General features: G+C 47.1%; 1 protein-coding gene and 1 long non-coding RNA gene across 4 annotated transcripts; one reads left to right on the forward strand and one right to left on the reverse strand.

Moving 5' to 3' along the window:
- Positions 1 to 68: 68 nt before the first annotated feature.
- Positions 69 to 8,249, reverse strand: si:rp71-1c10.7 (tumor necrosis factor receptor superfamily member 12A). Of its 2 annotated transcripts, none has more exons than XM_061809623.1 (5): positions 8,150 to 8,249; positions 2,767 to 2,865; positions 2,482 to 2,625; positions 2,148 to 2,196; positions 69 to 1,638 (listed from the first exon to the last, which is right to left on the reverse strand). In XM_061809623.1, exons 1-4 carry the CDS (start codon positions 8,247 to 8,249, stop codon positions 2,156 to 2,158), a joined length of 384 nt encoding a protein of 127 aa, XP_061665607.1. In that variant the 3' UTR covers positions 69 to 1,638; positions 2,148 to 2,155. The 2 variants fall into 2 exon arrangements, with proteins under 2 accessions (XP_061665607.1, XP_061665608.1); XM_061809624.1 differs by lacking the exon at positions 8,150 to 8,249 and adding an exon at positions 7,887 to 8,133 and having other exon boundaries at positions 530 to 1,638.
- Positions 8,250 to 8,315: 66 nt separating this feature from the next.
- On the forward strand, positions 8,316 to 12,161 carry LOC133495231 (uncharacterized). Of its 2 annotated transcripts, none has more exons than XR_009793517.1 (4): positions 8,316 to 8,379; positions 9,117 to 9,252; positions 10,680 to 10,798; positions 11,532 to 12,161. It is a non-coding gene; the product is annotated as an uncharacterized LOC133495231 (long non-coding RNA). The 2 variants fall into 2 exon arrangements; XR_009793516.1 differs by lacking the exon at positions 8,316 to 8,379 and adding an exon at positions 8,604 to 8,715.
- The last annotated feature ends 76 nt before the right edge of the window (positions 12,162 to 12,237 follow it).

Genomic DNA, 12,237 nt, shown 5'->3' on the forward strand with positions numbered 1-12,237 from the left:
TGCGAGGATAAGCGGCTAAGAAAAACGGATGGATTTAGGAAATTAGGGTGTGGGGGAAAATGTTGAAACCTCAAAACGTTTTATTGTGAAAATACATCTCGGTAGTCAAAGCAATAAGGTCAAAAGAAGCCAGTGCATGTACACAACATTTACATACTGTACATTTTAGAAAAAAAGAGCACAGATTGTCGTTAGAAAAGTGTTAGTATCAAATCACGAGATGGCCTGGTAGAAGTTTTAAATTAAAAACAAAACAAAAAATAAATCACTGGAAGATTGAAAATGTGATTGTAACTCACAACCTAACATTACAAATTTGCGCACTGAAATATATATATCTATATATATTTTTAGCATTCTTCATATAGTGTTTGTCTGAACATCTTTTAGTGACTACAACAGAAAGAAAAAGTGAAAATCAAAGAGGGTCAAGGTCACGTTAAGAAAGAAACAAGACAAGTTGCGCCTTTGAAAGAGGAAAGTTGGAATTGAGTGGGTACAAAAAGTCTACACACACCCGCGCACAAAAAAAAAAAAAAAAAAAAAGCCTACTGGAACGTCTGAGCTTTATCCGTGCAATTATAGGTCACGTGTATGTGGGGAAATGTTTTGAAATTATTGAAATTGGTCTCACAGAAAAACCTTAACATTTGCGCGCGGGTGTGTAGACTTTTTCTATCCGTCTATTCATCTTTTTCAAGAATGTCTTTTCGTGTGAAGTCGAAAACAGAAAAACAAAAAAGTGAGTCGAAGACTAACAACAGAGGAGAATTAGGGCCACACTTGCACATTAAAAAAAAAAATTCTACATAAACAATTTAGATGGCAAACAAAAGTAGATTTGAGATTATTTTTTTTCCATTGTCCCCCCCCCCTTTTTTTTTTTTTTTCTATCTGGTAATTGAGTTCCACAAATGACTTGACTAATTCAAAACTTTTGTTCTGGTAAAATTATATTATTATAATTGTTTGCTTTCTTTTTCTTTGTTGTCAAATATTTTCACAGTTAAAAAAAAACAACATCAAAATTCCCTATCAGTGTGGCCCCAAAAATCTTTTTTGATGTTATCTTGGGTCCGCCCTCGCCTCCGAAGCGGAGGACGTCGCGGTTTCCTCGCTGGCCTCCGACGTTGCGTACGTCGTGTGCGTTTTTTGTCAGTAACAGTGCACGATTGTCTCGAGAGAAGAACTTTCACCTAAACAGTAGCTACATTCAAAACGGACCTCCCGCCCGCCCCGTCGCCCGATGACCCGATCGCTCACCTCGTCGTACTTTACATCCATTCGTCGGAACATTCGTGATCGCGTAACGGCCCCGCACGGGCCACTCTTTCGAGGCTTCGAATGTTCGTTTTTCCGGGGGGGGGGGGGGGGGGGCATACAAAATCACCCTAGCACGTCGTCGCTATTCCTACACTTTGAAATACGTTTCCATCAAAACAAAACAAAAAAATAGTGTGTCCGTGTTGTCAGGAGAAAGCCTGCGGTGGCTCGGGTCAGTCAGAGTGCACAGTGGACGGTCCGGGCGGGAGGCTCCCCGGGTCGGGTCAGGTCGGGCCGGTCCGGGCATCGCGGGGAGCCGGCGGTCGCCGCTCGCTCGGGTCTGTCACGTGGGTTTGATTCCAGAGGAAGACGAGGCTGCCCACGACAAAACGGCCACAGCTCAGTTTGCGCGTGCGTGAATTTAATCCATTTAATAAAATGTTTAAAATATCCAAAATAATATGATGCACTCTTATTTATTATTGTATTGTTTAATTTTTTAGTAGTATTTTAGTTTAATTTCAGTGTTTAAAATAAATGATTTAATAAGATGAATGAATAAAAAATACAATAATTCTAATAGTAAAAAATGTAATTTATTTCATTATTTAACCACAATTAACCCATTATTTCATAAAATACATTAAAAGTATATAAAACTATTTTACTACTCTTTTTCTTAACAGTAAATCAAAATTATTTGATGAGATAAAGTATAAATAAATTAAGGCATCTTTACAAATATTTTAAGGAGGGGAAATTAATCCTCCTTGAAATATTATACACAAATAATATTGGATTTCTGCTTATGTAAACGGCATTGTTTGCCCAACCTTTGTTTACGTCTTACATCATGCGGTCTCATTTTAGAAAGGTAAACTTACTGAAAGGTTTAAGCTTGATAAAGTGGCCCTGCAGTTTCTTCAATCGGTTCTGTGTAAAAAAAAATAAAAAAAATAAATAAATAAGAAAAGTCAGTTAAAGTTTTGTCGCAATGAAACTTGCCACAATTCACTCACATGAGACGTTTGCATCACTTTGATTCTTGAACGTCTCTCAAATAAATAACGCAACAAACCGCACGCAGTTGCTATACGTCGCTGGCATGCGTAGATTAACAATTCCAGATGTGCAGATGTGCTGCGGCGCTCGGGAATCACTAAACGTCAGAACTGACCAAACAAATGATGAAAAAGGACCAAACAGATGACGTCGTACCTCGTAGAGGAAGTTTGTGCGACTTGCGCCGGTGCAGCATGACCCCGATGATGAGGGCGGCGCCCACCAGCACCACGGCCAGCACCGAGAAGCTGCTGATGGCCGCCAGCTTCCACACGTCCGACGACTCCTCCACCAGTTTGCCTGCCGAGAAATGCAAGCGCACACTTGGCAAAATCCAACGTTCACTCGTTCGCTGCCATTGACGGCTATAGACGTCAAATATCCGCGAGGCTGAAACTCGAGTGGATTCTCCGAAATATGAACAAGAAAACGACGGCTCACATGTGTTGCACGACGGCGTCTTGGGGTACTGCTTGCACGACGCGCACGGCACACAAACGTCCAGGTCGGAATTCCAGAATTCCGAGATGCCGCACTGACCTGTGCACAGGAAAGACATCGCATCAATTTCCTGACAAGAAGAGTTTTTTTTTTTTCGATATCCAAACAGTTTTACCCCCACTCCCTGCAAAAAATACAACAAGCATGAAACAAAGCTTCCATTTAACCGCGAGGGAGGATGTTGTGAATTTGGCTGCTGCCATCTAGTGTCTGAGAGCCAAAGATCGGAAGTTGGCCGAGCGCCACGTCGTCCGCCAGACACGAGTAACCGCCTCGAATGCGATTTTCACGGAATGTCATCTGCCGCAGAGTTCGGCGGCGCTACAAATCACATCCGTCGAAATCGGTCACTCGTCAAGTCGACGACGACGACGACGACACGTGAGCGGCTTTGTGGCCTGGAGAGTCTTCGAGGCGGCGCTGATGCAAGAGACGGCCGGAGCGGGTAACTGGCTTTTTTTTGTGTGTCTGTGTGGCGAGCAGGAAGTGTTTGCACAAAACGCTTCCTCGGGATTGTTTGTGTGTCTTCCAGAGAAGAAACGAATGCGGCGGTCAGGAAGATGAAAACAAGATGGAAAAGGCGGCGGACACAATGGGTGGCTTTGGTTGTTTTTCGTGACAGTCGCACACACACACACACGAGAGCTTTAATGTGTGTGTGTTCCCCCGGCCCCCATGTGGGGGACCCACCCCGGGAGGACAACCCTTCAAATGTCACTTTTTTGTTTTATGTTTTTTTTAGAAACCCCCCTCCCCCCCAAAAAAAAAATACACACACACACATAGATATATATAAATTGTTTTGTTTTTTTTGGGCCCCCCCACTTTAAATGGTTCAACATTTTAAAAAAATTTCAATAATTATTACCGATTTTGTTATAGTTTTAAATGTTTTTTCAGCATTTTTATTTTTAAAATTATTGGAGGAAAAATAACTTTGTGTTTTTAAGTCATTATAAATCTCAATATTTACTCATTTCATTCATTACCGAACATTTTTTTACGTTTTGAATATTTTAAAATAAGTGTTAAACAATTTGAATATTTTTTGTAACATTTTCAAGCTTTATAATTTATCTCTTTATTTGTAAATGCGTTACAATAATTATCAAAGGCTAATTATTTATTAAGTACTTTCACGATGTCATTTATTACTTAAGATTCAAATCAATGTCATCTATTTGTAAACATTCCTGTTATCTGTAATTTTTATTTCTAATCATTGCATATTTATGCATACTTATATTTAAAGAACAAAACCAAGAATAATCACGTAAAATAGTGTATATGTTAATAATCACACACACACAAAAATACACAAATAGCAAGTGGCAAATATCCTAGCTCAGTAATCAAAAACCAAAATATTACAAAGATACAATCAAATAATGCAAAATAATAATTCATTTATTTATTTTATATTTTATATTGCACTGTTTTCCAAATGGGTTGCGTTCTAGGGAGCGTCTCGTATGACAATAGGAAGATTTTGCAGAAGGAAATGCGGGGGACAGCCAGTATTTGTCATGGCGATAGGGATAAGGAGCGAACAATAGTCTCTCGTGACAGCGGAACTTCCGTCAGCCTTCCCGACTCACCGATTTCCAACGCAAAAAAGAAACCACCCGTCCACGATTATTCTGTGGAAAAGGCCCACTTTCGATGAATTTCTAACATGACAGCGGGGGGAAAAAAATATACAAAATTATACAAACCGAAAGATCATTGAAGGATTCTATTTGAACAGCAAAACGTCCAAGTAAACCGTATGTGGAATTTCGCCAAAATCCGCCATTTTGATGCTAACGTTTCACGCAAAACACCATGGGTGGGCTAACGTTAAATTAGCATTGTTGTTACTGTAACTGCTACATTAATACACACGGAGGAGCAGCTCACGTAAACTGACAAAACGATGCGATTAAGGTACGGTCACGCCCTCGCAAGTGAGTAAGGATGGAAACGGTCGCCGATGAGCTTTTATTTCGACGGGACCGTTTTATTTGTTCCGCTAACTTCACTTTAGACTTCACGACGAATTGATCGGAGGGATCTGTATCGTCCGATCTTGAGCATTTCACGCTGATCGGTCGATCGGCTTCATTATCACAATTTGCCGATCCGATCGATGATGTCATTTTTTTTTTTTTTCTTCCCTTCGTAGTCTGGACCGGATTAACGGCCACGCCGCACGTGCGTCGGCCCCCAAAAACGGCGGCGACATATTCCACGCGCCGACCACGTTTGGAGCAAAGTTCAAGCGCTCGCGGGCACGCAAAGCCGCGCAAGTCAAAGCCGGGATTCCCGACGACATGCTGCTTTCATTTCAAGTAAGGAGCGCCGACCACAACAAAGCGCGGATTGAAGACCGAGGGCGAGGCTCGGGTCACGTGACTCACCCGGCGGCCTTGGGACACGGCGACACTGTGTCGATTTTTCTGCTGTTTGTGAGAACATGGAACGATAGGCGGTAAAGTGTTTGCCTCACAGTTCTGAGGACCCAGGTTCGATCCCCGCCTGTGTGGAGTTTGCATCTTCTCCCCCGGGCACTGCGGTTTCCCAACAACGCTAAATTGCCCCTCGGTGTGATTGTGAGTGCGGCTGCTTGTCTCGATCTGCCCTGCGATTGGCTGGCGACCGGTTCAGGGTGTGCCCGTCGACAGCTGGGATAGGCTCCAGCGCGACCCGAGTGAGGATAAGCGGCAAAGAAAATGGATGGGTGGATGGAACTATAGCTGCTTCTTAGGGGTGAGGAATAAATCCGTTTTTTTCTCCCCCTGGACATTTACATAGTTACTAGTGTGGTTAAAAACCGTCGCGCACCCACTTTGGTGCTGTGAAAAGGGTCCAGCCGGGGGCTACTAGTTGAGGCCCGTCGTGTTACTAGTGCAGCACGCTGAGGTTTAACGGCGTACTATTAAGCCAAAAAGTGGCACTCGCAGAAGAGGAACGCGGGGAATGTCCAAGGCCAGCGTGAGGCGCCGTGCGTGGGCGCGACCCCCAGCTGACCCCGGCGGCCAACGAAGCACGTCTGCACCGCAACGCGTCGCCGCACGGTCACGACTTCGGGGCTTTTCCGTCCAGCGCGTGAAGCCTGGCGGCGCTCCCCCCCCCCCCCCCCTTTCTTTCTGGCATTCCTGACGTCGCCGAGTCTCATCCAGGCCGGCTCGGAGCATTCTGGGGTGTGGGGATGTTGCGTTTTGTCATAAAACAGGCGGGGGCGGGGGCGGGGGCGGGCCAGCAGCTGATCTCCAGATGTCGGAGACGGCCTCGCTGCGGTAGACTCGCGTTCGCGTTCGGAGAGGCGGCCGACGCGAGTGGCTCTTGAAAGCGTCAGGAAATGATCCGAAAGCGAGCCCCGGCCCGGTTGGCGTCCGCTGGGATTGGACGCAAACGCTTAGCAAAACAACCGCGCTGAACTTTCGGGGACGAAGTCAACTTGCGGCGAGTTTGCCGACGTAACCAGCACAGCACAAGTTGAAGACGTCGCAGTTTTTGCTAATTATTCAGAACACGTCGACGATTTTTTTTTTTTTTTTTGCCCGCGTCATGTGCGGCCACACGTGTCGCGCATGCCAGAAACGTGTGTGTCAAATCACTTTTGCCACATCCAAATCAATCCAAACGTTATTAATCTGTCCCAACTGCCCCAAAAAGGATCAATATTTTAAAGAAACAAAACAAGCCTAATAAAAGAGAACGTGATGGCATAAATGGTTTTATGAGGTGTAAGGAATATATAAAATGTACTTCATATAAATTCAGAACATTACGTAACAATCAATAAAAAAACGAAATTGATTCAGACGCGCTAATCGCTTGTCTGGCATCATCTTAATCAATCTTTCCCCAAAAATATTTTCAACTTTTTTTTTTTTTTTTTTAAATGAAACCATCTTTGAAAAGCACGTGACGTCCTCGTTTGCGACCGTTCCGCCGTCGGACGAACTGAAACGATTTACACGCCCGTGCGGTGAACGACTCGGGTCGGAGCGCCTTTCGTTTGAGTATCGCAACGTATTTTTCCCGGTTGCTCAGGCGTCGCCGCGTCCATTGATCGCCCAAACACGAACTCGATTAGATTTTGGCTTTCACCTGCGAAAACTGGATTTGCAAAGTATCACGAGCCAACGCTCGAGGAAGAAAAGAAAGTCCAGATCGGATCGTGCAAAGAGGAAGGAACTCAAAAAGTTTTGTGGACTGACCAGACCAAAGATTAGCCTTGACCGAAGTAAGGATCAGCTCATGATCCAAAAACACACAAACTCTTTTATGAAGGACGGCGGAGCCCGCGTCAAGTCCTGTCTTGGACGTCTGGAACAGGCTCGCTAGTCTTTATTGACGATGGTATACAAAAGCATGTTGCCATTTACAGAAACAGAAATGCATGCAAATTATTTGAGAGACGCTTTGTCCTACAACAAGACGGTGACACAAAACACAAAAAAGGTCAGAACGGGCAAGTCAGTCACCCGACCTGAACCCAATAGGGTATGCATTTTACCTCCCTGAAGGGAGAACCAAACCACAAGTGTAGTCACGAATGCAGATGAAGTCAACGTCCCGCAGGGCTTGATGCACTTATCGCAAGTAAGCGTTACGCCGCCAAAATATGAAACATTTTTCACTTGACGTCCGATTAATCAGGTCTGTTCCAATACTTTTGCTCGCCTGAAAAGCGGCCGGCTTCGAACGAAAGCTGCTCTGCCCCGAGACGTTCAATAAACATGCAAACGCCGCAAAACCCAACGCCGGGATTCTGACCTTTTGTCTCATATTCGTCTTTTGATCTGAAAGCCAAATTTTTTTCCGCCGTCCAACAAAAACAAAAAGGACCGACGTCGGCGATAAGACGGACGGACGGACGGCAACGGTTCTTTCTTTTCTCCCCGCGTCCGCGCGGAGTCGAACCGCGCGTGCGGCGGATGACGGGCGGCCTGCGGAATGCGGAACCGGTCGAAACTACGTCAGCCCGGCCGAGGGGAGCGCGCACACGCACGCGCACACAAAGATCAAGAAATGAGATTTAAAAAAAAAAAAAAAAAAAAAGATGAACTTACTTTTTTGCGCGTAGACGCCGCGGAAAACGCTCAGCAACGCCACGAAAAATCCGCAAACGGCGCACAGAGCGTGGGAGTCCATCGCCGGGGGAAGTGGACGCGATGCACACCTTCCACAATTCCCCCCCCCCCCCCGCCCCCCCCACTCCAAAGGAAAAAAAAGTACTGTATGTATAAAATAATAATTAAAAGTTGACGTCGAGAGGGCGACGAGCGCGCGGCGGTCGTCAGCACGGAAAAGCGAACATCGCGGAGTGACTCACCGGGAGCGCCGAGCTGCGTGTTTTTAAACACACTGCGCACACACACCCACGCCCGCTCACAAACACTCGCACGCGTGCACACGCACACGGCATGAGTCATTTCCTATCCTCTGCACTTCACTCAGGAAACTCCACCAGTGGACTTTTTCTCAATCTTTTCCCACATCGCGTACGTGCGCGCGACGCCCAAGCCGACGCGCGTTCAACTTTTAAACTTCTTTTTTTTAGAAGTACGGGCGCAACATATTTTACGCACGGGGGAGCGAAAGAGAGAAAGATAGAGAGAGAAAGAGGGAGGGGGAGAGAGAGAGAGAGAGAGAGAGAGGGGGGTCCTTGTAGTCTGGATTCAATCGTGTTCTCATTGTTATTACCACGCCTGACGACGTCATCCGCGCCGGCTGCCAACGGCGCGCTCGCGATCGAGCCGGCGCGCTCGCGCATTGCAAAGAAAGAAAGAAAACAAACAGCAAAATACATAAACGGAGGGATTGCGACAAGCGACGCACTTTGGGGAAAAGTAATAACATCGTGCGGCCTTTTGTGACGCCGCACGATGTTCGGTAGTGGTGAGTGGGTGCGCCTCGCAGTTGTGAGATTCAAGGTTCGAATCTGTTTCGAGGTTCTTTCGCTAACGTTTCCAAAACGTGCCTGTGAGGATCAAAGAATAAATTGTTTATTGGTATTAACTCGGATAACGGCTTTAGTTCAAGGTACCGGGTAGTTGTAAAGGCTGACCAAACCAGCCACTGATACACCATCCACCCATTTTCTTAGTCGCTTATCCTCACGAGGGTCGCGGAGAGCGCTGGAGCCTATCCCAGCTGTTAACGGGCTGGAGGGGGGGGTTACACCCCGAACTGGTCGCCAGACAATCGCAGGGCACATGGAGACAGATAGCCGCACTCGCGATCACACCTACGGGCAATTTAGAGTGTCGAATTAATGTTGCATCTTTTTGGGGATGTAGGAGGAAACCGGAGAAAACCCACGCAGGCACGGGGAGAACATGCAAACCACACGGGCGGAGCCGGGATTGAACCTCGAACCTTGGAACTGTGAGGCCAACACTTTCCGGCGATACCAGCCAAGAATAAACAAACGGGGTAAGTCCTCCTTGCCAGTAGTTGGCGCTACATTGCAACAGTTTTAACAGGTTGGGGAGAAAGAGAAAATCAAATATATACATTGGAAGGCGGCACGGTGGAACAGCTGGTAAGGTGTCGGCCTCACAGTTCTGAGGAGCTGGGTTCGAAGCCGGTCCCACCTGTGTGGAGTTTGAATGTTCTGCGCGGGTTTCCTCCGGGTGGGGACTCCGGTTTTCCTCCCACATCTCCAAAAACACGCAACATTCATTGGACACCCTAAATTGCCCCGAGGTGCGATTGTGACTGCGGCTGTTGGTCTCCGTGTGCCCTGCGATTGGCTGGCGACCGGTTCAGGGTGTACCCCGCCTCTTGCCCGTTGACAGCTGGGATAGGCTCCAGCACACCTCACGACCTTTGTGAGGATAAGCAGCTAAGAGAATGGATGGATAATAGCTAAGATACCGCCTTTAGTCCAAGGTACCGGGTCGTTGTAAAGGCTGCTGAAACCAGACAAAAATGAACAAAACAAAACAAAAAAATGCTAACAGGGTAAGTCCTCCTTGCCAGTAGTTGGCGCTACAGTTTAACAGGTTTTTTTTGGGGGGGGGTGTGAACATCTTGAGAAAAAAAAAAATATATATATATATATATATATATGTATTGTAAATAAACTCGTTTGACACAGTTAGCGTCGCGTCCGCCCCCCCCCCCAATTACACGTTCGCGTTTCCGCCATTACAAGCGGCCCCCTAAGTGGAACCATAAGTGCGACGCGGCGTTTTTCCACCCGAGCTCGGTGCAAAAATCATGAATTAAAAAAAAGAAAGAAGGAAAGAAAGGAAGAACGAAGGAAAGAAAGGAAGAACGAAGGAACAGTGACTTTCTGACTCGGGAAGACGTGAGTGTCCCTGACGCAGAGCGCCGGCGTTACTAGCGTCTGGGGGCAGGGCGGAGCCTCCTGCAGCAGCGCAAAAATGCAATAACAAGGCGCTGAACTCGCAGCTTTTGGCCCCGGGAACATCTGGAGGTGTGACGGCACCGCCGGGCCCGTTTCGAAACGCCAAATCCGGGTCGCTCGCAACTGACCGCTTTCCTCCTTTCGGAGTGTTTTTTTTTTTTTTTTTTTCGTTCCCCCCTCCCCACCAAATCGACGGTACGGTTCTGACCCGGGGGGGTCAAACTCGTTTCCGCCGCGGCCCACGTCGTAGTTGCGGTTTCTGTCAGAAAACGTGAAAATCTTGAATCGACCCATCATATTTACACATTAGAATTGATCAACTAGTTTTGGAATCAAGCGGCACGGTGGAGTTTGCATGTTCTCCCCGTGCCTGGGTGGGTTTTCTCCGGGTGGGCACTCCAGTTTTCCTCCCACACCCCAAAAACGTCCAACATTAATGTGTGATTGCGAGTGTAACTGTTTGTCTCTGTGTGCCCTGCAATTGTAGCGACCAGTTCAGGGTGTGGCCCGCCTCCTGCCCGTTGACAGCTGGGATAGGCTAAAGCACTCCCCGTGCCCCTCGTGAGGATAAGCGGCTAAGAAAATGGATGAATTCAGAAATCAAAGGTAAGGGATTTTTCAAGTATTGTTGTTTGGTAACACAAAAATGCTTGCAATAGCTCAACGTCATTTATGATGTGACAATTTTGTTCCAGATTTTACAAAAATCACGGAAGCTGATAGGCACGGGTTGCGGGCCGCATCTGGCCCCGTGGCCACTAGTTTGACACCTGTGCCTTAAAGGGTGGAAAAAGCCAAAAATTGCATTCCGTCCCCTCGAGATTGAAACGCACGAAATTGCCAGTTGCACCCGACCTGCGGCTGTCGTTTTGATCCACATAACGCGATTGCAACGTCGTGTCATTATCCAAGCCGCTTATCCTCACAAGTGTTGCAGGAACACCAGAGCCTATCCCAGCTAGCTTCAGGCGAAAGGCGGAACCGGTCCCCGGTCCGTCACAGGGCAGATATCGACATTGTCACGGAGCGGGAATCGAACCCGCGCTGCCCGCACCAAAGGCGGACGTGTGTACCACTACACCATCAATCAATTGTAGACTACGCATAATATTTATTTTTTTTTCCCCCCCTTCCTTCCAAAATTGTTACGGCGACCGCGAGCAAGTCCCAGGTACCAAAGGCGCAGCCTTGACGCATCACGCAAAAACCAGTTTTACCTTTTTTTTTTTTTTTTTTTTTCCCTCTCTCTCTCTCTCTCTCCTGGAACGTTTATCTAACTGTTCCCAAATGCTGAATTAACTTTTTTTTTTTCTCTCTCTCTCTCTCTCTCTCTGCGGAGTCTGGAATGGTTCCTGCGCAACATGGTGCGAACTGCCTTTCCCACAAGTTCTAACGTCAAACAGACGCGAGCCAACCTCCCGGCAAACGTTCACATCGTCCGCCGAGCGGGAGGAGGAGGAGGGAAAAAGGAGTCTCATCGCATTAACGACGCCTGAAGAATGTCCTCGCGCAGATGTTTTTCTACTCGACCTTTAGGACGACCTGGAGCTGCGCAACGGCCGCCCATATGCGCCGACTTTCCACCGCTGTGATTTCATACTGTAATGAGCCACTATAAGCTGCAGATGTTGTGTCAAAACTCGCCGAGGGGCGCCATGGCAACGGGATGAACACACAACCAGCGCGAAACACACAAAAAATCAATATACCACACGTGTGCACACATTCACGCAGGAAAAAAAAAAAAAAAATACGTAACAGATGAAACAAAATGACACACGCGAGAGAAACCAAACAACAAACACAAAACAGGCACGCACAAAAACACGCGAGGGAAACATGAACAAGCGCAACACACACACACACGGACACACAACTAGCAAAACATGAAACATAAACGGACGCACACTCGCACAGCTCGCCCAAGGTGATTGCGTCGGCGCCCAGCTGCCCGCCGGCGACGTCACAACGCCGCGGGAACCGAGACCCCCGCTAATCCGGCCGTTCTCGTTTCCCGGACGCAAAAGAAACGCTTCGAGATGCGT

This window comes from Syngnathoides biaculeatus, chromosome 22 (genome assembly GCF_019802595.1).
Source record: "Syngnathoides biaculeatus isolate LvHL_M chromosome 22, ASM1980259v1, whole genome shotgun sequence".
Classification (NCBI taxonomy): domain Eukaryota; kingdom Metazoa; phylum Chordata; class Actinopteri; order Syngnathiformes; family Syngnathidae; genus Syngnathoides; species Syngnathoides biaculeatus.

Excerpts from the sequence above, each read along its gene's own strand:
- si:rp71-1c10.7 (XM_061809623.1), bottom strand. The coding sequence starts at position 8,249 with ATGACTCATGCCGTGTGCGTGTGCACGCGTGCGAGTGTTTGTGAGCGG. Across the intron at positions 2,866-8,149 it reads CACGCAGCTCGGCGCTCCCG|GTCAGTGCGGCATCTCGGAA; the intron begins GTGAGTCACTCC and ends TCCTGTGCACAG. Across the intron at positions 2,626-2,766 it reads GACGCCGTCGTGCAACACAT|GCAAACTGGTGGAGGAGTCG; the intron begins GTGAGCCGTCGT and ends ATTTCTCGGCAG.